At 46.6% G+C, this 22,346-nt stretch overlaps 3 protein-coding genes across 3 annotated transcripts in view; 2 read left to right on the top strand and 1 right to left on the bottom strand.

The window, feature by feature from the left end:
• Window positions 1–9,735, top strand: PPP1R14D (protein phosphatase 1 regulatory inhibitor subunit 14D). The gene is made up of 4 exons (XM_081158196.1): window positions 1–306; window positions 8,910–8,993; window positions 9,194–9,226; window positions 9,413–9,735. Exons 1-4 carry the CDS (start codon window positions 52–54, stop codon window positions 9,476–9,478), a joined length of 438 nt encoding a protein of 145 aa, XP_081014322.1. The 5' UTR covers window positions 1–51; the 3' UTR covers window positions 9,479–9,735.
• An 862-nt stretch (window positions 9,736–10,597) lies between these two features.
• ZFYVE19 (zinc finger FYVE-type containing 19) lies at window positions 10,598–17,419 on the bottom strand. The gene is made up of 11 exons (XM_081127921.1): window positions 17,093–17,419; window positions 15,763–15,884; window positions 15,540–15,593; window positions 14,585–14,703; window positions 14,340–14,485; window positions 13,911–14,019; window positions 12,249–12,473; window positions 11,761–11,840; window positions 11,355–11,453; window positions 11,086–11,213; window positions 10,598–11,001 (listed from the first exon to the last, which is right to left on the bottom strand). The coding sequence occupies exons 1-11, from the start codon at window positions 17,144–17,146 to the stop codon at window positions 10,923–10,925; spliced, it is 1,215 nt and encodes a 404-aa protein (XP_080984047.1). The 5' UTR covers window positions 17,147–17,419; the 3' UTR covers window positions 10,598–10,922.
• Window positions 17,420–17,436: 17 nt separating this feature from the next.
• Window positions 17,437–22,346, top strand: part of DNAJC17 (DnaJ heat shock protein family (Hsp40) member C17) — a 37,844-nt gene continuing 32,934 nt past the window's right edge. Inside the window, exon 1 of the mRNA XM_081127936.1 lies at window positions 17,437–17,600. Within this exon, the coding sequence (XP_080984062.1) occupies window positions 17,523–17,600 (78 nt within the window). The 5' untranslated portion in view covers window positions 17,437–17,522. The remainder of the gene's footprint in view (window positions 17,601–22,346) is intronic.

Below are 22,346 nucleotides of genomic sequence, written 5' to 3'. Positions count from 1 at the left end.
CTTGCTCTGACTGGCAGTTTATTCCAGCTCCTTGCCCAGGCCAATTCTTCCATGCGGTCTTCAAGCCCTGCTTCCTGTACCTCTCCCAACCCTGACAGGGAGAACCCAAGTAAGAAGGTCCAGTGGGCTTCTGGGAGGAGGAGGACGTCATCCACAGACTCAGAGTCAAAATCCCACCCCGACCCGTCCAAAGTGTCCAGATCCCGGAGACCAAGCCGGCTGACGGTGAAGTATGACCGGGGGCAGCTCCAGCGCTGGCTGGAGATGGAGCAGTGGGTGGATGCGAAGGTTCAGGAGCTCTTCCAGGTGGGTAGCATGGGGGAGGGTGGGGGGACATGGGGGGCCTGAGGCCTGGCCAGGGGGCTGAGAAAGAGCCTGCTCTGAACCCTCAGGAGGAGCTGGAGGGAGGATGCGAGATACTTCCATGGAAAGAAAGCTTTTCCCAACCGGTGAAGCATGGGATTGCAGCTCAGAAATCTGGCCCCTTTGGTCTAGGCTTTGCCTCTAACTTTCTTCAGAATCTGGGGAATATCTTTTACTGTCTCTGAGACTTGGTTTCCTAATCTATAAAACAGGGCTATAAATGCCTGTCAATATCTCCTTATGGGACTTTTTGATGCTCAAATGAGATAATAGAAGGCTATTTTTCTTTCTTTTATGTCTTTTTTTACTCTTATCCTCAACACACATACACATCTAGAGCTACATTGTCCATACTGTAGATATCAGCCATGTGTAGCTATTTAAATTAATGGAAGTTAAATAATTTTAAAAATTCAGTTTCTCAGTCACACTAGCCACATTTCAACTCCCCAATAGGCCCATGTGGCTAGTGGCTACCCTATTGTCAGCAGATATAGAATGTTTTCATCATTTCAGAATGGACAGAACTGGACCAGAACATCAGAGTAACCAACACTAACACCAGCAGCTGATCTAGCTTGTCCCTTGCTCTGACTGACTGACTGCCCTCAATTCCACCCTGGGAAAAGGACAGGTCTTGGCCCCTTGTCACAGGAAATACTTTGATATCTTAGATATCTCCAAATTGGGATCCCAGGGTAGTAGTAACTACTTCTTTAACAAGAATAATATTTTGAGCACTTAGGCACGTACCAGGCACAGTGCCAGCCTTTGACATGCATTATTTCATTCAGCCTCCCCAGGACTCCATTAGGTAGGTACTGTTTCACCATGGAGGAAATAGAGGCTTAGATATGTTGAGTAACTAGCCCAAAGTCACACAACTAGGAAGCTACGGTACCCAGACTTGCAGCCAGAGCTCTGCCCGAAGAGCCTGAGCACTTACTTGAACATCTAGTGGCTCTCCATACACCTGAAGTACTTCAGATATAAACCAATGCTCGAGCTGCACCTCAACTGAATTTAATTTAAATCTACTAGGGTGGGGCCCAGGCAGTGGTCTTTTTCGTAAGCTCCACAGTTGATTCTAGCATGTGGCCTGCAGAGAACCACTAAGCCAGAAACTAGAAGGCCTCCTTGTCCACATACCATGGTCCTTGTTTCTCCTCTTTCTTGACTCAGGTCCTTTTTTTTTCTCTTGGGGACAGCAAGGGCCTATGATTCTTCCGGGGAAGGGCTGTGCCAGTGGCCCTATGGTTGGGGCGGGAAGAATCATCCATGTGGCCCAGACTGTCTTGTGAGGCTCACTGGGTCATGTATCCGTTTGGTCCAGTTGTTGAGCATGTCCCCTGCTGCGTCCTGGGGTAGGTGGGAGGTGTCCTGAAGCTGGAAGCCGGGAGAGGCAAACTCTTGACCTGTGTCTGCTCTGACCTTGCAGGACACCTCCATTGTCGGTCACTACTGCCAGCACTCTCCCTCTCTGGATCAGTTTCAATTTCAGATTATTGTGCACTTGCACGAAAAGTCTCATATTTCAGACACCTCAGGGCAAGTCCTTCCAGGCATCAAAGAAACTAGCCAAATCTTGTTTTGCAAGATTAAGGGGGTGGGGGGGAAGCTGTACAATAACCAGCTCATAACTTTTCAAACAGGACATGTGGGAGGACTGCTCCCAGGCAATGACTGAAATAAAATACCTGGCCTACAGTTGCCATGGCGATTGTCCAAAGGTGCCAGGTAGCAATTCCTCTACCAATCCCTGCTCTTTTCAGCAGGAAGCAGCCAAGTGACTGGGGAAACCCCAAGTGGCTGAACACCTTGGGCAACCCATTGATATGTCTCTATCACATCGATGTTTCTCCCTCTCCCTCCCTCTCCCTCCCTCTCTCTCCCTCTCTTACACTCTCTCTGAAAAAGCAATGGGAAAAATATCCTCGGGTGAGGATTAAAAAAGAAAAGAAAAAAAATTGTCAATGAATTTGTGAAACAAACATTGTTAGCTCATCTCTGAGCCTTACTCCATTGCTCATCCCATGGCAGAGAGATCAAGAGTAAGGGGACTGAGGAGATAGTGAGAAAGGGGTCAAATCTGGCAGCATCTGGAAGGGTACTACCACATGTAATATAGAGTCACAAGTGTACCACACTTGTTCATCCCAGCAGGATTTGTTTGATATAGTTGCTCATTTTCTGAGAATTCAAAAAAACTTGAGGGAAAGAATATTTGGATTATGATATAAGCCCATTTCTCAATTTCATACCGCAGTGGCAACCTGACTCTACGTAATATATGTACCTTATATTCAATACACATATAGCTAACATCATAAGTGATATAAAAATGTTTTGGGGGGGCCCTGGCTGGGTGGCTCAGTTGGTTGGAGCAACATCCTGTACACCAAAAAGTTGCAGGTTTCATTCCTGGTTGGGGCACATGTGGGAGGCAACCAATTAATGTTTCTCTCTCACATCTCCATATCTCTCTCACATCTCATCTCTCTCTCACATTTCCATCTCTCTCTCTCTCAAATCAATAAACAGATCCTTGGGTGAGGATCAAAAATGTTTTTGGGGGGCTGCACTAATACTTTTTAGAGGCAGAATCTAATCATTAGAATGTATCTTTATTATATTCTATATAATAATTTCACCCTCCAATTTCTGGGATTTCAATTACATGTATGTTAGGCCACTTGATATCATCCCACAGGTCACCAAAACTCTGTTCTGTTCCCTTCCCCGCAGCCCCAGGTTGTTTTCTTTCTTGGCTTTGTTTTGACTACTTTCTTTTGCTATATCTTCCAGTTCAACTGATACTTTTTTCTGCAAGTATGCTGTTAGTTCCATCCAATACATTTTTCATTTAAAATATTGTACTTTTCATCTCTAGATGTTTGGTTCTTTCTCATATCTTCCATTTTCATCATTACTGTGTTCATGTTTTCCTTGTCTGCAAATTCCATCATCTCTGTCATTTCTGGGTCTGATTCTATTAATTGATTTTTCTCCAGGTTTATAGGTCACATTTTCTGCTTCTTGCCATGACTAGTGATTTTTGACTGGATACTGAATTGTACTGTATATTTTATGCTGTTGAGAAACTGGATTTTTTTTTTCTTCCTTTAAAGAGTTTTGGGCTTTGTCCTAGTAGGTAGTTTAGTTACCTGTGGTTCAGTTTGATCCTTCTGAGGCTTGTTTTTAAGCTCTGTTAGCATTAGTCCAGAGTAGCCTTTAATCTAGAAAATAATTTACCCCTATAGTGAAGTATGGCCCTTCCAAGGTCTCTGCTGAATCCCTGCATGATCAGTGACGACTGTCCACTCTGGCTGGGTAGAACTGGATTTGTCTCCAGTCCTCTGTGAGGTCTGAAACTTCATCTCTGTGCTTTCGGTATCTCATAGTTCCTGGCTTTGTGAAGTTTTACCCTATGAATGTGCATCTTGTGTTCAGCAAAGGCTCAAAAAGACCCCTTATGCAGATTTCTGGAGGTCTCTTTCTTTATAACTCCCTCCTCTCCAGAACTTTGTCCAGCAAATTCCAGTCACCTCAACCCTGAATTCTGATCTCTGTCATATCAACTTAGCAAGACCACTGTGCTCTGCTTGGGATCTCTCTCTAAGCTCTGGAGCTTACCTCTTTTTTTTAATGTCTTTATTGATTTCAGAGAGAGGAAAGGAGAGGGAGAGAGAGAGATAGAAACATCAATGATGAGAGAGTCATTGATCGGCTGCCTTCTGCACGCTGGTACTGGGGATTGAACCTGCAACCGAGGCTTGTGCCCTGACCAGGAATCAATCAAACTGTGGTCTCCTGGATCACAGGTTGATGCTCAACAGCTGAGCCACACCGGCCGGGCTAAAGTTTACCTCTTTTATTTTATTAATTAATTAATTTATTTATTTATTTTAAAAAATATATCTTTGGTGATTTCAGAGAGAGGAAGGGAGAGGGAGAGAGAGAGATAGAAACATCAATGATAAGAGAATCATTGATCGGCTGCCTCCTGCACTTCCCCGACTGGGGATGGAGCCTGCAACCTGGGCATGTGCCCTGACTGGGAATCGAACCCTGATCTCCTGGATTCTAGGCTAACCACTGAGCCATGCCCAGCTGGGCTACCTCTTTTATTTCCCTTCTTTCTTAGGTATTTCTGAGCTACTTCTTGTCTAATATCTAAAAACATTACTCATGTATTTTTGCCTAGTTTTCTAGTTACTTATGTTGGGAGAATAAATCTGGTCCCTGTTACTCCATCATGACTAGAAGATAAATATCTGGCTAACTTACTCAGCCTTTGGTCTCAGATTAGAGGTAACTTCCTTCCAGAAAGCCTTCCTAAACCCTAGGTTTGGTTAGGTTCCCCTTCCATATTCTCTCAAAGTATCTCATCAGAGTGCTTATCACCCTGTATTGCAACTGCCTTTTCACTTGTCTATATCTCTCAGGAGACTATAAGCTTTTCAAGGATAGGATCACATCTGTCTGTCTGTCTTGCTGTTACGGCCCCAATACTCATTACAATGCTTGGTGCTTAGCATTCTCTCAGTAAGCATGCATTAAATAAATGAATGTTGAATCAGATGAGCTAGACACCAAGGAAGCAAAGGGACAAGTCTAGAGCTTAGGGTGAAAGAGCTTAGACTCCTAGCACTGTTTATTTTGAAAAAGGCATGGAAGAACCAAACTTGTTAATAGTGGTTACCTGTTAGTAGTGGGAAGAGTGAGAGGTGTCTTTATTTTTCTTTCCTTTTTAAAAAGTCAATTTATAGAAGCATAACTGACAGAGAATAAAGTTTGCGCATTTGAAGTCTACATTGGAATGCACTTTGCTATATGTATTCACTACCCCAAGCAAGATATGGGACATTTCCATCATCCAAAAATTTCCCCCAATAGCCCTTACCTTTAATCAAATTACACAACTTCATTACTTAGTACATCTATTTTTATTATGTCTACTCAGCTGCCTATAACATGTAAGTTCTTTGAGAGCAGGTTCTTTGTCTTGTTCACTGAAGTTCCCAGGTTCACAGTGCCAGCTTATAGGAGCCATTTGACACATATTTGTTGAGTAAATAGATTCCAAAACATTAAATAATCAAATGGAAAAGGTAAAGTTATTAGACCTCTAGAAAAATGTATAAGTGAATATAAAATATCCAAATCAGTATGGAAAGAACTTGTTAAGCATAAAAAAAAAGAGAAGCAAACCCTAAACTGGAAAATACCATTAGATTTAACTATATAAACACACCTATTTTCCCAAACCCTTCCAAATAAATGATATTTATATCATACGTGGAATGCTAGGGCTAATATGATTTTTTTTTAATCAGCAAGAAAAAACTGAACAAACCAATAGAAAAATGGATAAGGCAGCACTTCTTGAAGTGTGTTCTGGTGACTCCAGGGGTTCCCGAGCCCATTTTAGGGGGCCATGATTATTTTCACAATACTAAGATGTTGTTTGCCTTTTTCACTATATTGACACTTGTACTGATGATGCAAAAGCAATAATGGCTCTTAGCATGAATCAAAAAAGTGGCACCATGCACCCCTATGTTCATTGCAGCATTATTTACAATAGCCGAGATCTGGAAGCAGCCCAAGTGTCCATTAGTAAGTGAGATGATGAAAAAGCTATGGTACATTTACACAATGGAATACTACTTGGCCATAGAAAAGAAGAAAATCTTACCTTTTGCAACAGCATGGGTGGACCTGGAGAGTATCACGCTAAGTGAAATAAGCTAGTCAGAGAAAGACAAGTACCACATGATTTCACTCATATGTGGAATTTAATGAACAAAATAAACTGACAAACAAAATAGAAATAGACTCATGGATACGAAGTACAGACTGACAGCTGTCAGAGGGGAGGGGCTTGGGGGACTGGATGAAAAAGGTGAAGGGATTAAGCAAAAAACCCCAGACCTCATAGACACAGACAACAGTGTGGTGATTACCAGAGGGGAAAGGGAGTGGGAGGAGGTAGAAGAGGGTAAAGGCGGGATAAATGGTGATGAAAGGAGACTTGACTTGGGTGGTGAACACAATACAATGTACGGATGATGTATTATAGAATTGTATACCTGAAATTTATATAATTTTATTAACCCATGTCACCTCAATAAACTTTTTTAAAAATGACACCAACCTGCATAGTAATTATGTTCTTCACTACCATGCCACTCTCACTTAATTGATGAGGCAGTAAAAAATTATTAAGTTCATTAAATCTTGGCCCTTGGGTATATTTTTTAAAAATAAACTTTAATTTTTAGAGCAGTTTTAGGTTCACAGCAAAAGTGAGCAGAATGTACAGAGAGTCCTATTATTCCCCTGTCCCCACACATGCAGTCTCCCTTACTATCAATGTCCCTCATTACAGCAGTGCATTTGTTATAGTTGATGAGTTTATATCAACACATCATAATCACCCAAAGTCCATATTTTATATTAGGATTCACTCTTGGTGTTATACATTCTATGGGTTTTGACAAATGTATATATGACATGCATCCACCATTATAATATCATATAGTTTCATGGCCCTAAAAATTCTCTGTGCACCACCTATTTATCCCAGTCTCCCCACAACCCCTGGCAACCACTGATCTTTTCACTGTCTCTATAGTTTTGCCTTTTCCAGAATGTCGTATAGTTAGAATTATACAATATGTAGACTTTTTGGATTAGCTTTTTTCACTTAGTAATATGCATTTAAGGTTCCTCTATATCTTTTCATGGCTTTACAGCTCATTTTGTTTTAGTGCTAAATAATATTCCATTGTCTGGAGGTACCACAGTTTGTCATCTATTTACCTAATGAAGGACATCTTTGTTGCATCCAAGTTTTGGCAATTATGAATAAAGGTTCTGTAAATATTCGTGTGTAGGTTTTTGTGTTGAAATGTTTTCAAGTCATTTGGGTAAATACCAAAGAACACAATTGTTGGATTGTATGGTAAGACTGTGTTTAGTTTTATAAGAAAGTGTTAGGCTGTCTTCCAAAGTGACTGTACCACTTTGCATTTCCACCAGCAATGAATGAAAGTTCCCGTTGCTCTGCATCCTCACCAGCATTTGGTGTCGTCAGTGTTTTAGATTTCTTGCTATTTTAATAGGTGTGTAGTGGTGTCAAATTGTTGGTTTAATTTGCAATCCCCTAATGACATATGATATTGAGTATCTTCTCAGATGCTATTTGCCATCTGTGTATCTTCTTCGGTGAAGCATCTGTCCAGATTTTTTGTCCACTTTTTAATTGTTCTTTTCTTATTCATGAGTTTCAAGAGTTCTTAGTATATTTTGGATAATTCTTTATCAGATATATCTCTTGCAAACATTTTCTCCCAGTCTGTGGCTTATCTTCTTATTCTCCTGAGCTTCTTTCATCTTTAATTTTATAACCTCTATAATTTAGATTTTTTTCAATGACTGTAATAACTTTGAAAGATAGCTTTATTTCACATACCCTATAAAAGTGGGAAATTCCACAATTTTAAATATCTTCACATGGTTGTACAACCATCACAATCTAATTTTAGGCCTTTTTACCACCCCTAAAAGAAACCCTGTACCCATTAGCAGGCATACCTCATTTCTTACCACCACCACTCCCAGCCCTAAGAAACCACTAATCTACTTTGTGTCTCCATAGATTTACCTATTCTGGACATTTCATGCAAATCGAATCATATAATACATAGCCTTTTATAACTGGTTTCTTTCACTAACAATGTTTTCGCCCTAGCTGGTTTGGCTTAGTGGTGACAGCATTGGTCCTCAGACTGAAGGGTCCCGGGTTCGATTCCGGCCAAGGGCATGTACTTTGGTTGCAGGCTTGACCCGGTGTGCATGCAGGAGGCAACCAATCAATGTGTCTCTCACATTGATGATTCTCTCCTTCTCTCTTCCTTCCTTCCACTCTCTCTGTAAAACAATGGGAAAAATATCCTCAGGTGAGGATTAAAAAACAAAAACAATGTTTTCAAGATTCATCCATGTTATAGCATGAATCAGTGCTTTGTTCCTTTTATTGATGAATAACATTGTATGGCTACATCATATTTTATCTACTCACAAGTTGATGGCCATTTGGGTTGTTTTAAAATTGTTGGTTAGTATGAATGATGCTGCTATGAACATTCATGTGCAAATTTTTGTGTGGACATATGTTTTCATTTCTCTTAGAAATAGACCTAGGAGTGGAATTGCTGGGTCGGATGATATTTAACATTTTAAGGAATGGCCAAACTGTTTTCCAAAGCAGCTGCACCATTTTACATCCCTACCAACAATGTATATAACTTTTGAAATTAAACTGATACTCTTTTTAAAGAATTCTGTGGTGGTTATAGTAGGTGAACGTAGTAGGTGTTCAGTAACTGTTATGGAAGAATGTATGGGTGGTTTGAGTAAGATGAGGAGAGGGACTGAACATGGAAAATAGAGTGGGGGATGATGGGGGAGCCCCCAACAATAACTTTCACTCCAGCACTAGCTGGCCAGGCATCTCTGAGTCCCATGTGATTCCCAAACAGGATCAACCAACCCCTTCTGAGCTTGAGATTGACCTGGAGGCTCTCATGGAACTATCCACAGAGGAGCAGAAAACTCAGTTGGAGGTAGAATGGGGGCTGGGCCTTAGGCCCAGGGGTTGGGGTTGGAAGCTGGGCTTGGACTAAGGGGAACCCAGGAACCCAGGCTCTGTCTCCTTGGGTGGAGTGGGGAGAACCAAATCAGAGAGAATTCCTGGAAGACTGAGTGGGAGTTTGTGGAAAAGCGCTGTGGCTCAGGGACTCACTGTCTGCTCTCTTCTACCCAGGCTCTTCTCCAAGACTGTCCCCATCCCACAGAGGTAAGGATACTTCGCTGTTCTGGGGTAAGAGGAGGCCCAGTGGGGAGGCAGCTAGTGAAAGGAAAGCTTAGCCCTGCATCTTTTCCCCCTCCCCTTGTTCTAGGGAGATGGGATCAGGGAGAGATTAGGGACAGTGTGATGGGTGGGTGTGACTCCATGCCTTAACCTCACCTGTTTCTTCCTCAGCATTTTATCTCTGAACTACTCAGTCAACTCAAGAAACTCCGGAGACTCAGTCGGCCTCAGAAATAAGACTTGTGAGACTATATGCAACAGCCTCAGCACTGTCAGGCCTGCCCTGAGCCTCTGGATCCTGGGCTGAGAGGGAAGTGGTTCCTTGGGACACAGACAAGGAACATTGGAAGATGCGGAGGGACATTTGCACACCCCCATTGTATGTACAGTCACAACTAGTTCTTGTCGGCTGGGCCTTCTGAGAGCCAGTCATGGCTGTTGCCTAGTGCTTTCCTTGCCAGCCAAGTGGATAAAACCTTTAGGAGTCCCAGCTGAATGGAGTGTGGAGCATCTCTGTGCTGAGGTGGGGGAGGGAGGTGAAGTGATACACCAGAAGGCCAGCATCCTGAGTCACTATACTCTATCCATACACTTCATCCATCCCTCCATCCAGTCTTTGAGAATTTAAAGATGAAGGTCACAGTTCTACTTCAGAGATCACAATCTAGCAAGGCCTAGAGGCTAAGACACAAAGCATCCTGTCGTCAACTACAGGAGCCCAAGTGGCAAGGACTAGTTTTGAGTCCCAGAGGAAAGGTAACGGGAAAAAGCTGGCTGGGTCTGGGGCATCAGGCAAGGCTGAACCCACCTTCCCCACTAAATGATACAGGCCTCAGGCAGAGAACTCTTTCTTGAGCTGGCTCCAGCCACAGGAAGAGAAAAAGCAGGAGCTAAGCAGAAGGGTGTAAAGGGTACAGGCTGAGAGGTCAGGGGTCAGGTCAGGAAGGAGTTGCTAGAGGCAGACACTGAGTCAGAATGGCAGGCAGGTTGGGACAGGAGCCCTGGGAGCTGGTGTCCTTTGGGAGTAAGGCAGGAAGCGGGGTATGCATCCATTGTTTGCGCATGTAGTGTCTGAGTGCTAGAGAGGCTGAGAATCCAAGAGGGTGGGGCCTGGGGGACAGGCTGGGCTACCCAGAGCAGGACGCACAGTTCAGTTCAGTTGAACAAATATTAATGCCTACTGCCTACGAGGCCTCCAAGATGGGTGGTACTTTTCCTGAATGGAAAATCTTACATGAGGGCTCAATCCTTTCCCTCACTCTACAGGACTGGACTTACAGCCTACTTTGCTTTTGCCACCTCTCCAAGGACCCAGGTTCAGGGCCCACAGAGATCTAGAGATAAAAGATGCTGGGCCCAAGGAATCAACATACTTTATTTGATACACTAAGTGCTAGGGCCCTTGAGCAGGTTTCAAGGCTCATCTTTAGATTCAGTCTGGTCTTTCCAGTCCAGGCTTTGCTGGTGGAGCTCCCGACTTCTGCCTTCCCTCTGGCTCCTCTGTTCATCATCTCCAATCTTTCCCCCTTCCAGGGACATCAAGGCTCAGGAAAGAGTGCACCCATGAGCAGTCTAGCCTGACATGCTCTCCCATCAGATGCCCCAAGACTGGGCCCAGTGGTGGGTTCCCCAGCCTGTGTGACTGCCTGTAGGACTGCTTTCCCGGGAGGACCAGGGTTTTTCAGTGCTTTCGTCCTGCATGTGGAGGGTGGTAAGCAGATGTCCGGTGCTCTTTAAGTTCAAAGGCATCATGGCCTTCCCTGTGGAACAAAGAGATACAGGTCAGGAATCACAGGTAGCCCTTGGACACTCCCAGTCCCATAGAACATTCTACCTGCACCCACCGGAAGCAGCGGACACAGTAGAGGTCTCCGTCACAGTCATCGCAGCGCAGGGCAGCGTCCTCATTGCAGATGCAGCACCAGGGGAACTCCTCTATCTCAGTCTCAGGCCTGGTGGCCATAGCCTGGGCCTTCAGGGAGCAGAGAGGAATGGGGGGAGTAATGTACTTGATGGAGTACGGAAGGGAGGGCTGCTGCTGGAGCAGTTGGCCAGTCAGGAGGGAGGCTGATGTGAAGACGACCTAGGGGTCTGTGTCTGGGGCTTTTCTCACCTTAGGCTCTGCCCTGCAGGATTTGGCCTGGGGTTGGCGAGTTGGCTCTGCAGGGATGTTAAAGCCACTTGCCTCATCCAGGGCAGCTTCTTCAGTGAGCTGTAGACAGGGCAAAGAAGTGCAGCTCCCTGCTCATGGCCCAGGTCCTCCCCCACACCCCTGAAGGTTCTGTGGCCTTAGCTTCTCAACCCATCTTCCTTTATCTGTTGCCTGTGGCTGCTAACACCCCATGTCAAGGGGTCAGGGGGTAGGTCTGGGTCATAGGGAAAGTGGGGCCCCAGCCAGAACAGCAGAGTGACTGGCCATCCAGTCCCAGAGTGGAGGCAGGGTGAATGGAGCCAGGTGGGTGGTGGGCAATGAGGTAGAGACAGGACAAAGGGTGGTCAGGTGGGTAAGGCAGGCCCACCTGTTGCAGGACTCTCTGGATGGCTGTCTCCTCATCCTCGTCGTCATCACTATCTGGGAGGTGATAGTCTTGGAGGGTCACTTGAAGAGGAAGAGAGGTAGAAGCAGGGGAGGAGTGAGGCAGAGAGAGTTCACCTAAGTGGCTGTACTCTTGACCTGAGGAGCTGGTTTGGTTTCCAGTGGCACTTGGTCCAGAGCTGAGCAGTCTCTGCAGTCATTCTGATGAGGCCCTCCCCCTCCCTGCTCCACCCTGCAGGGCTGGGGACAGGAACAGAAGACTCTGCACCTAAAGGGACTGAGGGTCCCCTGCACCCTGATGGCTGCCACTTATTCCGCAACCAGTGCTTTGCTCCAGTACTTTCCTATGGCTCTGAGGAGAGCTTGATATACCCCTCGGCATAGAGACCCCCAGCACCTGATTGAGCCTGGCAGCCATTCTGCAGAGCTTGGACTGGGGGTGAGGGTTGGGGGCTGCTCCCCAGCTTCTACCTCTGTCAGGGTCCTGTCCCCGAAGCACAGCCAGGCGCTTGGCAAGGTCCAGGATCCGCTCCTGCCTTGTGTTCTCCTCCCGCAGCTCAACTGCTGCTTCAGCCAGCAGCCTGCTCTTCTCCCCATCCAGGGACCAGGTGGCCTGTCCCTTGGAATTAGCACTCTGGCCCCCTGGTCCACCCTGGTTGAGGTCATTCTGGACAGAGGCAGCTGGAAGGAGCGATGCTGTCAGGGAGACAGAGACATTCCAAGATCTCTCATCAGAAGCTACTGAGAGCATTTCTCAACTTTTTATAAAAACCCACTGATCATCAGCTATTTGTTCAATACTAGCTCCTGTGGTTTACATTACAAATGAGTATTTCCTCCACTTTTCCCAATGTAAAACACCAGTCATCTTAGAGGTTTTTTCAGCCACATCCATCCCCACCCATCTGATATTTTAACATGCTGTCCTTAGGGCAGGCATCTCAGAGTATGAGAATCACTGCCCCAAAGGATCAGGATATGGGGAGGCCAAGGTTCAGCAGTGTCTCTGCCTTACAGGCTGAATTAGCATTTTCAGGGAGCAGCACAGAGAGGACACGACAGAATCTGAGGTCTTATGTGTTTCTAGGCTAGAAGAATTTTGCCAGTGTCGGTGTGGCTTTAACATGTTCCCTTTAACTCAGCTTCAGACCAAGAGGTTTGAAAGCATACAGCTTTGGGTTCAAGTCCTAGCTGTTACTTAATAGCTGTGTGATCTTGATCAAGTTCCTTAAGCCCACCAGGCCTCAGTTTCCTCATTTATAAAATACAGATAATAATAGTATGTACCTCATAGGATTACTGAGGATGTTCAATGAGATTGTGTATCTAAAGCAGGGTTTCTCAATGTCGGTTTTACTGACATTTTGGGCAGGATAATTCTTTGCTGTGGGGCTGTACTGTGCATTATATGATGTTTTAGCAGCATCCCTATCTTCTGCTCACTAGATTCCAGTGGTACATTCTGAGTTATGACAACTGAAAAGTCTCCAGACACTGTCAAATGGGCCCTGGAGGGGAAATTGTCCTTGGTTGAGAACCACTACTCTGAAGCCTTTGAGTAGCACAGTCCAATAGAATTTTTTATGATGATGAAAACATTCCATATCATGGTTTATATTTGTGCTGTCCAAGATGGTAGCCATGAGCCACAAGTGGCTATTGAGTACTTGAAATGTGGCTAGTACCACTGAGGGAACTGAGTTTTAAATTTTACTTAATTTTAATTAAATTTAAATTAATTTCCTCCTCCTTATCATCATCATTGCAAAGAACATTCACTAAGCACTTACTATGAGCCGGACAGGGTCCTAAGAGCTTCTTGGATTATCTCATTTACCCCTTGAAACTTCCCCACAAGGTAGGTTTTAACACACACACCTCCATTTTACAGGTGAGGAAAGTGAGACTTTCCCAGGGTCACAGAGCTAGTAAGTGGTAGGAGAAAGAATCATTGACTGGTTCAGAAGTCCACACATTATCCACTAGGCTTACACTGGCTGCCACAGAAGTAAACACTTAATAACTGGTAGCTCTTATAATGTTGACTATTCTCTGATTTATGTATATTCACCCCCCAGAGGGTAGCAGAGCCTCTCCCACCTGGGGAAAAAGGAGGGGCTCAGGTGAAGTTACCTGGGCTTCCTCGGTCCCAGCTCTCATCAATAGCCACTTCTGCTGTGAGCTGTGTCAGCAGATCCTGCGCCTGCTGGGCCTGGGTTCTGGTGTCTGATGGCTGATGCACCTGCTCAGAGGAGGGAACTTCAGTGGGGATCAGGATAGGGAAGAAGCCACACCATAAGGTCCAAAGCATTCTATGTCAGGGGTGAATGCTGAGGACTTTCCAAAGCTCAGGGAATGAGGAACTAATCCAGGGCCCATATAATTGAGTAGTCTGACAGTCCCCAACAAGACCGAGGGGCCACTCTTCCCTGCCCCATCCAATCCTGCTTGTCCCTGGTTCCTTGGCCTGGCAGCAGACCTGAGGATCAGGGGGTGGGAGTGAGAGGCTTGACAACTCCTACAGAGTACATAAGCATACATGTACTAAGCCATAGCACTCACCAACTTAGGAGTCTGAGAAGGTGGAACTCTGCCCTGCAGTGCAGCAAGCCGTGCCTCCATCTCCTGGGTAGAAGGGATGGAACCCTGGGGTTCACCCCTCAGTGCAGCTAGCCTGGCTTCTATCTCTGCCTGTGAGGGTACTGACTCTGCAATTGGCATGGGGAAACCTTGTAAGATTCAGAGGAATCCCAGCCCCAGGAGTCCCAGATAATGTCCTTTGGGCCACCCTGCCTGCCCCTACTCACTGGGCTTGTCCTCCTGGCGGAGCCGAGCTAGGCGCTCAGCAATGATTTGGTCTTGTTGGGTCAGTCCCTGGCTCTGGGGAGTGCTGGACTTCTGCTTGGCTTCCAAGGCTGCCACACGCCTGGCAGGATAAAGGCTCTTGAAGAAGGCAGAAAGGAGGGGTGAAGGCACCCACTCACTTTTACCCATTCAAATAATTTCTAGGCATCTAGGTAGGCCTCCAATGGACAATCTCCTGTGGCCCTCATGCATGTTGTCCTGCAGCTCAACCCAGCTGCCCAGCTGGAGGGTCCAACTGAAAGGAGAATGTCTATCAAGAACTTTTTCTAGGAAGAGGGCTAATGAGCTGCTTTCTGATCCCAAGAGGACAGTCAGGAGCTTGAGAGGAAGGTATTCTCCTGACTCTGTGTTCCTTTTTTCTAGAGGCTGGGAAGAGAGTCCTACCCTAGGGCTCCCTTGTCCTTTTCCCCATCCACATTTGTCTCTGTCCCTTCAGCACTTACTTCTTTTTTTTTTTTTTATTGATTTCAGAGAGAGGAAAGGAGAGAGAGAGAGAGACAGAAACATCAATGAGTCATTGATTGGCTGCCTCCTGCACACCCCCGCTGGGATTGAGCCCACAGCCTGGGCATGTGCCCTAACTGGGAATCGAACCTTGATCTCCTGGATCATAAATTGATGTTCAACCACTGAGCCACGCTGGCCGAGCTCTTTTTTTTTTTTTTAAATCGTCACCCAAGGATATTTTTTCCATTGCTTTTCGGACAGAGTAGAAAAGGGGGGAGGAGAGAAAGAGAGAGAAACAGCGATGTGAGAGAGATACATCAATGGGTTGTTTCCTGCACGTGCCCCGACTGGGCTGGGGATTGAACCTGCAACTGAGGTACGTGCCAGGGACCATTCAGTTCACAGGTGAACACTCCAACCACTGAGCAAACAGGCTAGGTCAGCACTTACTTCTTATAGTTCTGAGGTGGTGACCACTTGGAGGCATTGGCAGGAGAAGATCCTCTATAGAAAAGAAATCTGGTTTCAGAAGTCCTGCCATCTCCCAGTCACTGCCCCCCCCCACCCCAAACACTTCCTGGGCTGACCCCTGGCCACAGAGCACAGACTGCAAGGACTGGCCAGCTGTCTGCTGCTATGGTTGGCTGAATCCTTGCCCATGTAGGCTTCTTACCTGGTCAGGACCTCATGGCATGGCTTGCAGACTTTCTGTTGGGTGTTCCCAGCCCGGGGCACTGCTGCACTAAAGCTAAGACAGCTGGAACAGAAAGCCCGGCCACAGTTCTTACAGCCGTTCTACAAGAAACGTGAAGCAGGGTTATCCACCTCTCAACCACCCTTGCAGGCTCCTCCCTGGGACTTTCTGAGCACCCACACACAGAAGACACTGAAATTGTGATCAGCTGCTGGGAAGAGGATAAGGAGTGGGGCGCCTAAGGCCGGGGGAGACACAGGGTGGAGTAAAGTGATTCCTCAGTCTCCAGTCTTTTATTCAAATCAAGTAAAGCCTCATGCAAAATTTTCCGCTTTCTTTCTAACCAGTCTTCAATTCCCTGACAGTGGGGTGTAGAAGACAAATAGGCAAAGCGCCTAGGTCACTGACTGGTCAGTAAAGGAGAATCAAGAGTGCAGAGCTCATTCGTTCTCTGCTCCAGCAGAGATGGAGGGGAGGCTTGGCTCAGGATGGGATAACAATAGACTCCACTTATTAAGCACTTACTGTGTGTCAGGCACTAAGCTCAGTATTTAACATTCATCGACTGATTTAATCCTCACAATTTCTACGCACTATTTTACTTACTCTTGATGTCCACCATTATTGTTCTTATTGTAGGTGGGGTCAGAGAGGTTACATGACTTGCCTCAACAAAGGTCACCACCCAGTGAATAGGACAACAGAGCTCAAATTTGAACCCTGACTCCCAAACCCAGGTTTCTAAGTGTTACACGGATCTGCCTCCCTACATGCTCTTCATTCATCCTATGTGGTTCCTGTCTCCCGGTTACGGCTGAAGACAAGAGAGACTTTGCCATGGTGCCCTGAGGGCAGGAGAAAGGTCGGTAACCTAACTCAAGAAACCCGGGCGGCAAGGGCAGGCTTCGCGATGGTGAAGGTTTCAGAGCAGAGAGGGTAACGGGACATGGTGTCATGGCGAGCAGTCGCACGGCTGCGGCTGCGGAGAAGCAGGGTTGAGGGGAGGAAACAGCCGGATCCTACACTTGGCTGATAGAAAAGTCTAGATTTCCAAAAACAACAGGAGCGCGCTTTACAGTTTATAGAGAACTTTTTCCTCCAGCACTGCACTGGACTCACAACACCAACCCCGCGGGCGAGCGAGTGCTAGCCCCATTTTACAGAAATGAAAACTAAGGCTTAGTGTCTTAATCAAAACCATACTGCTGGAAAGAGGCCATAAAACCAGTCTATGGGCTGCTAGTCCAGTGTTTTCCCCCCGACTCTGTGTCCTCCCTGGCCCTCTAGCCCAGGTGGGGAGAAGACTCACCTCCTTCTTGAAGAGGGTGAACTTGACAGCGCAGCCGTAGCACCTACTCTCCATCCCGGTTCCCGGTGTGGTGCGGCAGGGTCCGCAGAACTGAGATCCCGCCGGTCCAGTCCCGGGCCCCCAGCACCTTCACCCAGCTCCGCCCCTCTCCCCCACGCCCACTCTCGCGGGCCAGCTACAGCCTCCCGCAGGGAAATCGCGACCGGCCATCATAGTAGAGAGCGCAGCGGCCGGCGCGGGGGCTGCCGGGAGTCATAGTTCATTTACGACGGCCCGCTTCCCCCAGAGGCAGTCAAGCTGGACCCAGAACACGACATTTCCCAGAGTGCTAAGCGCCAAATGGCAGGCACGAGGCCTGCAGTCCCCGGGAATCCACACGCACGCTTAGATTCTTGGGAGTTGTAGTACGAATCCAGTCAGGGTTAGAACCATGTCGGTGACCAAGGAGCTCTTACAGATGGACTTGTACGCGCTGCTAGGTATTGAGGAGAAGGCGGCGGACAAAGAGGTGAGAATGGTGGCGAGGAGTACAGGTCCCGAGAGGTCTGGCGCCCTTCCTGTCTTGGCGCCTAGGCTGGCTGGCACTCGCTTTCCAGGCTCGACTGGGCCCTGGGCCAGTAGTGACGGCCTCAGAAGGTGGGATCCCTCAACCATTTTAGGGTGGTCTGAGAGCCTCACGAGGAAGAAGGGATCACAGAAGGAAGGCTCCTTGTGCGGGGTACTCTGTTCTCCCTCTAGCCCTTGTCTAGTGGAGGCGGCGGCGAGAGCCTGAGAGAGAACTCTAGCCTCCATCCTGCGCCTGCGCAGGGTCAGCCTCTAATTCCGTTTGTGTTCTGACTGTGGCTAGAGATACTTCAGTCTCTCCTGAAGGCTGATTTAACTCCACTTAGAGCTTAGGACGAAAGAAAAGCCAGGCCTCAAGGCTCCTCCACTCCCTTTGCACCCCCTCCTTGACATTGAGACCTATGACTGCCGTGTTTTCTTTTCTACCCCAACCCATTGACTCTTTTCAAATAGCAGATGCTTAGGTCGTGTCCTTTCAACATGTGCTAGTGGGCCCAAAGCAGGAGGCTCAGAAGGGTAAGGCAGATGGCCTGATGTTCCACATGAAGGTGTTGATAAAGGTGCCAGGGAGTAGGACACTGCTGTAGATAAGATTTCTGTTATCTAACCCTGGATCATGGTTGGTAGTTGTAGCAATGCAGGAAGGGGAAGCAGATAATAAGTCAGATGAAAATTAATGCCTGCCCTGGCCGGGTACCTCAGTTGGTTAGAGCATCATCCGGATATGCCAAGGCTGCCGGCTGATCAGGGCACATACAGGAATCAACCAATGAATGCATAAATAAGTGGAACAACAAATTTATGTCCCTCCCCCCTTTCTCCTTCCCTCCCCTTCCCTCTCTGTTTCTTTCTCTAAAAATCAATAAATTAAAATAAAATTAATGGCTATGAATAACTCTATACTTCCAGGCTGCCCTGCTCATTAAATGATTGAACTTATAAGAGGAAGCTCTAGAGCAGAAAAGCAGGGAGACCCATAGGGCCATTGAGGAGAGATGCTGTCAACCTGCACAGAACTGTCCCCTGCAGCCACAGCTGAAATGAGAAGTGGGCCATGTGGATGTGCAACATGTGTTGCACCTGTTTGATAAGTCTTAAAATTTCAGTATTAGTAATGCCTAGCACCTATATAATAACACAGTGTGCTGAGCACTATTCTAAGTGCTCTACATTTGTAAATTGTTTAACTTGTACTTCATTAATAGTGAGAAACTACCTTAGACGTTTCAAACCAGATCTAGCTAATGTGTTGGAACCCTGAAGTTGAGAACGTTTGAGGAAGGTAATTGGGAGCTGTTGATGTATATATTACTCAGAGAAGTGACGTAATCAGAATTTAAAATATTAAACATCAGTGTGTAGAATGGACACAAGTGTGTGTGGGGGTTGGGCTGTTGTCTAGCCAAAAACCAAGGTCTAAGCAGACCAGTGTGGTTGGGATCCAGTTTTCACTCAGATGAGATAAGGGATATGTGAGAAGGCTCTTTTATTTTTTAATTTTTTTAAAATTTATCTTTATTGTTGAGAGTATTACAGGTGTCCCATTTTTTCCCAACTGACCCCCTCCACCTCGCTCCCACCCCCTCTCCAAGCCTTCACCCCGTTATTGACTGTGTCCATGGGTTATGCATATATGCATATAACTTCTTTGGTTAATCTCTTCCCACCCTCCTCACCCCTTCCCTCCTTCCTCTGAAATATGATCATCTGTTGCATGCATCAATGTCTCTGGATCTATTTAGTTCATCAGATTCTTTTGTTCATTAGCTTCTTCCTAAAGAAGACCCTTCAATTTTTCCTGTAGTGCTGGTCTGGTGGTGATGAACTCAGCTTTTTCTTATCTGTGAAGCTCTTTATTTGACCTTCAATTCTAAGTGATAGCTTTGCTGGGTAGAGCAGTCTTGGTTGTAGTTCCATGTTTTTCATCACTTTGAATATTTCTTGCCATTCCCTTCTGGCCTGCAAAGTTTCTGTTGAGAAATCAGCTGACAGTTGTATGGATGCTCCCTTATAGGTAACTAACTGCTTTTCTCTTGCTGCTTTTAGGATTCTCTCTTTGTCTTTAACCTTTGGCATTTTAATTATGATGTGTCTTGCTGTGGGCCTCTTTGGGTTCCTCTTGTTTGGGACCCTCTGGGCTTCCTGGACTTGTAAGTCTATTTCTTTCCCCAGGTAGGGGAAGTTTTCTGTAATTATTTTTTCAAATAGGTTTTCAATTCCTTGGTCTCTTTCTTCCCCTTCTGGCACCCCAATAAGACAAAAGTTGGGCTCTTGAAGTTGTCCCAGAGGCTCCTTATACTATTTTCATATTTCTGGATTCTTTTTTCTTTTTGCTCTTCTGGTTGGGTGTTTTTTGTTTCCTCATGTTCCAAATTGCTGATTTGATTCTCAGCATCCTCTACTCTACTATTGATTCCATGTAAATTATTCTTCATTTCAGTTCCTGTAGCCTTCATTTCAAATTGGTACTTTATTATGTTATCGATTTTCTCAGTTATTTCCCTAATAGTCTGCTTAAACATCCTTATAAACAAAATTCTGAACTCTGTATCTGTTAGCTTGCTTGGATTTATTTCATTTAGTTCCTCTTCTAGAGATTTCTTCTGTTCTTTCCTTTGTGACATGTTTCTTTGCCTCCACATTTTGGCTGCTTCCAGGTGTTTGTTTCTATGTATTAGGTAGAGCTGCTATGTCTCCTGGAATTTGTAGAGTGGCTTTGTGGAGTAGGTGTCCTGTAGGGTCCAGTGGCTCAGCCTCCCCAGTCACCTGAGCTGGGCCTTCTAGGTACTCCCCTGTGTGGGCTGTGTGCTCTCTCCTGTTTTAGCTGTGCCTTGGTTGCTGTTGGCATCCCTGGGAGGAACTGACCCCCAGGCCAATCAGCTGTGAGGACCAGCTGCAACTACAGCCGAAGAATTGCTGTGCTGGAGAACCCCTATGAAGCAGGATTTACTTCAGTGGAGCTTTGGTGTTCACCAAGTGCCTCCCTTGAGTGTCACTCGTGGATGTGGTAGGGTTGTAATCCAGCATGGTCGAGTCTGACCACCAGGTGCACTGTCTCTTGGGCCTCCGGGGAGGTGCAAAGTCAGCCTCTGCCAGTGCCTTGCCCAGGGCCACGCAGCATGAGCTACACAGCAAACTGTAGTTGGCTGCTACTTGTGCTGGGCTTGGCGTTGTCCAGGAGAGGCCAAGCTGTGATCCAATGCAGGCTGCCGCTAGTGCCAGGCCTTGGGCCACCTATCAAGCCGTATGGGGCATGCTGCTGCTTGTTTGAGAGATTTTAGGAAAGTCCTAAGCATGGGGCTGGAGAGGCCACTTGCACAGAAAAGCCCCTGGAAATGGCCTGGGATGAGCTGCAGGTGGGGAGGGGCAGGGCCTCTGGAAATCACGGGGCGGGGCCAAAGGTGTGAGTCAGGTGCTGGCGATTCAAATATGGCACCTGCTGGCTGTTTTCAGGGAGGACTCACCAAAGGAGCAGTGGCCTCTGCCAGCTCTTCTGCCTGGGAGAAAGCTGCCCCTCCAGCTCTTGCCCCAACTTCAGGCAGGTTAGTTGCTTCCCAAGTGTCCCAGCTTCCTTTCAAGCTGCTGCCCGGCGCTGGGCTCAGAGGGAGCGCGTCTGAGTGAGTCCGTACCCCGGCCCTTTAAGAGGAAAGCCTGGGCTCCTGCAGCCTCCGTGACCCTCAGAGACAGTTCCCCCTGGTTTCACAGCCCAGAGTTGTGGGGACATCTCTTCCTGGCCCTGGAGCCCTGGGCTGAGGGACCTGCTGTGGGGCTGGGACCCCTCACTCCTCCGGGAAACCCCCCTGCCGAGATTCCGTCTCGGGTTTACCCCGCAGCACTGGGTGTGAGCCGGCGGCGAGTCTCCAATTCAGCCCCTATCCTCCGGCATCTCCCCCCTCCTACCGGTCTCGGTGCTTCTTCAGTTCCCTGGTTGTAGGGTTTCTGTTCACCCAGATTTCAGGAGGTTCTGAGTGATGGTGGTTCTGTATTTTAGTTGTAATTTTGATGTGGTTGTGGGAGGCGGCGGGTGCAGCTGTTACCTACACTGCCATCTTGTTTCTCCAAACGAGAAGGCTCTTTTAAAGAGTAACAGGAGCTGCTCCTGCCTTTTAGTAGGGGAGGCACAACAGTAATAATGAGGGGGAACTCAGTAAGTTCCTTAAGAGGAACACAGACAAAGTGCTGTGGATGTTTAGAATAGGCTGAGGTTACTTCTAGTTCAGGAGAAGGGGTGGGGCAGCGTTGGGATGTTTGGAGTTATGGAGGAAGGATATTCCAAGAAAGGGGATAATGTGTGTAGTCCAATTTGTCTGGATCATAGGCCAAGAAGAAAGAAAGGGTAAAAGAAGATAAGCCTTGAAAAGTAGATTGGGGCCTTTGGATGTACTGACTAGCTTCATTTCATGGTAATAGATACTTTTTGGCAGAGAACAAGGCAGACCTAGGCCCTATGTCCCCTCTCCTTGGTTCAAGGCCTGTCATATTCTCTAGGGGTACCTGGAAGACCAACAGATATTTAATGTATGTACAAGAAAGACCTCCTAAACTTTGGTTGTCTTGTCAGATAGTCTAGTAGGAGTTGCTAATTCGGGGTCCACAGAAAGGTGCCAAGAACTGAATAAACCCCAGAAATCATGTGTAATGTTTTTGTGTATTCATTTTTGAGGAGAAGAGGTAATTCTTATCCAAAAAA

Source organism: Miniopterus schreibersii, assembly GCF_964146895.1.
Source record: "Miniopterus schreibersii genome assembly, chromosome: 1".
Classification (NCBI taxonomy): Eukaryota; Metazoa; Chordata; class Mammalia; order Chiroptera; family Miniopteridae; genus Miniopterus; species Miniopterus schreibersii.
Note: the sequence above shows the minus strand (reverse complement) of the source record. Positions and strands in the feature narration are given on the sequence as shown.

Bases quoted from the DNA above. Each gene is read 5' to 3' on its own strand.
- PPP1R14D (XM_081158196.1), top strand. From the start codon at position 52: ATGCGGTCTTCAAGCCCTGCTTCCTGTACCTCTCCCAACCCTGACAGG. The intron at 307-8,909 runs GTGGGTAGCATG...ATTCCCAAACAG, and splicing joins AGGTTCAGGAGCTCTTCCAG to GATCAACCAACCCCTTCTGA. The intron at 9,227-9,412 runs GTAAGGATACTT...TTTCTTCCTCAG, and splicing joins ACTGTCCCCATCCCACAGAG to CATTTTATCTCTGAACTACT.
- ZFYVE19 (XM_081127921.1), bottom strand. From the start codon at position 17,146: ATGGAGAGTAGGTGCTACGGCTGCGCTGTCAAGTTCACCCTCTTCAAG. The intron at 15,885-17,092 runs GTGAGTCTTCTC...CGTTTCTTGTAG, and splicing joins TCACCCTCTTCAAGAAGGAG to AACGGCTGTAAGAACTGTGG. The intron at 11,454-11,760 runs GTGGGCCTGCCT...CCCTGTCTACAG, and splicing joins TCCAGAGAGTCCTGCAACAG to CTCACTGAAGAAGCTGCCCT.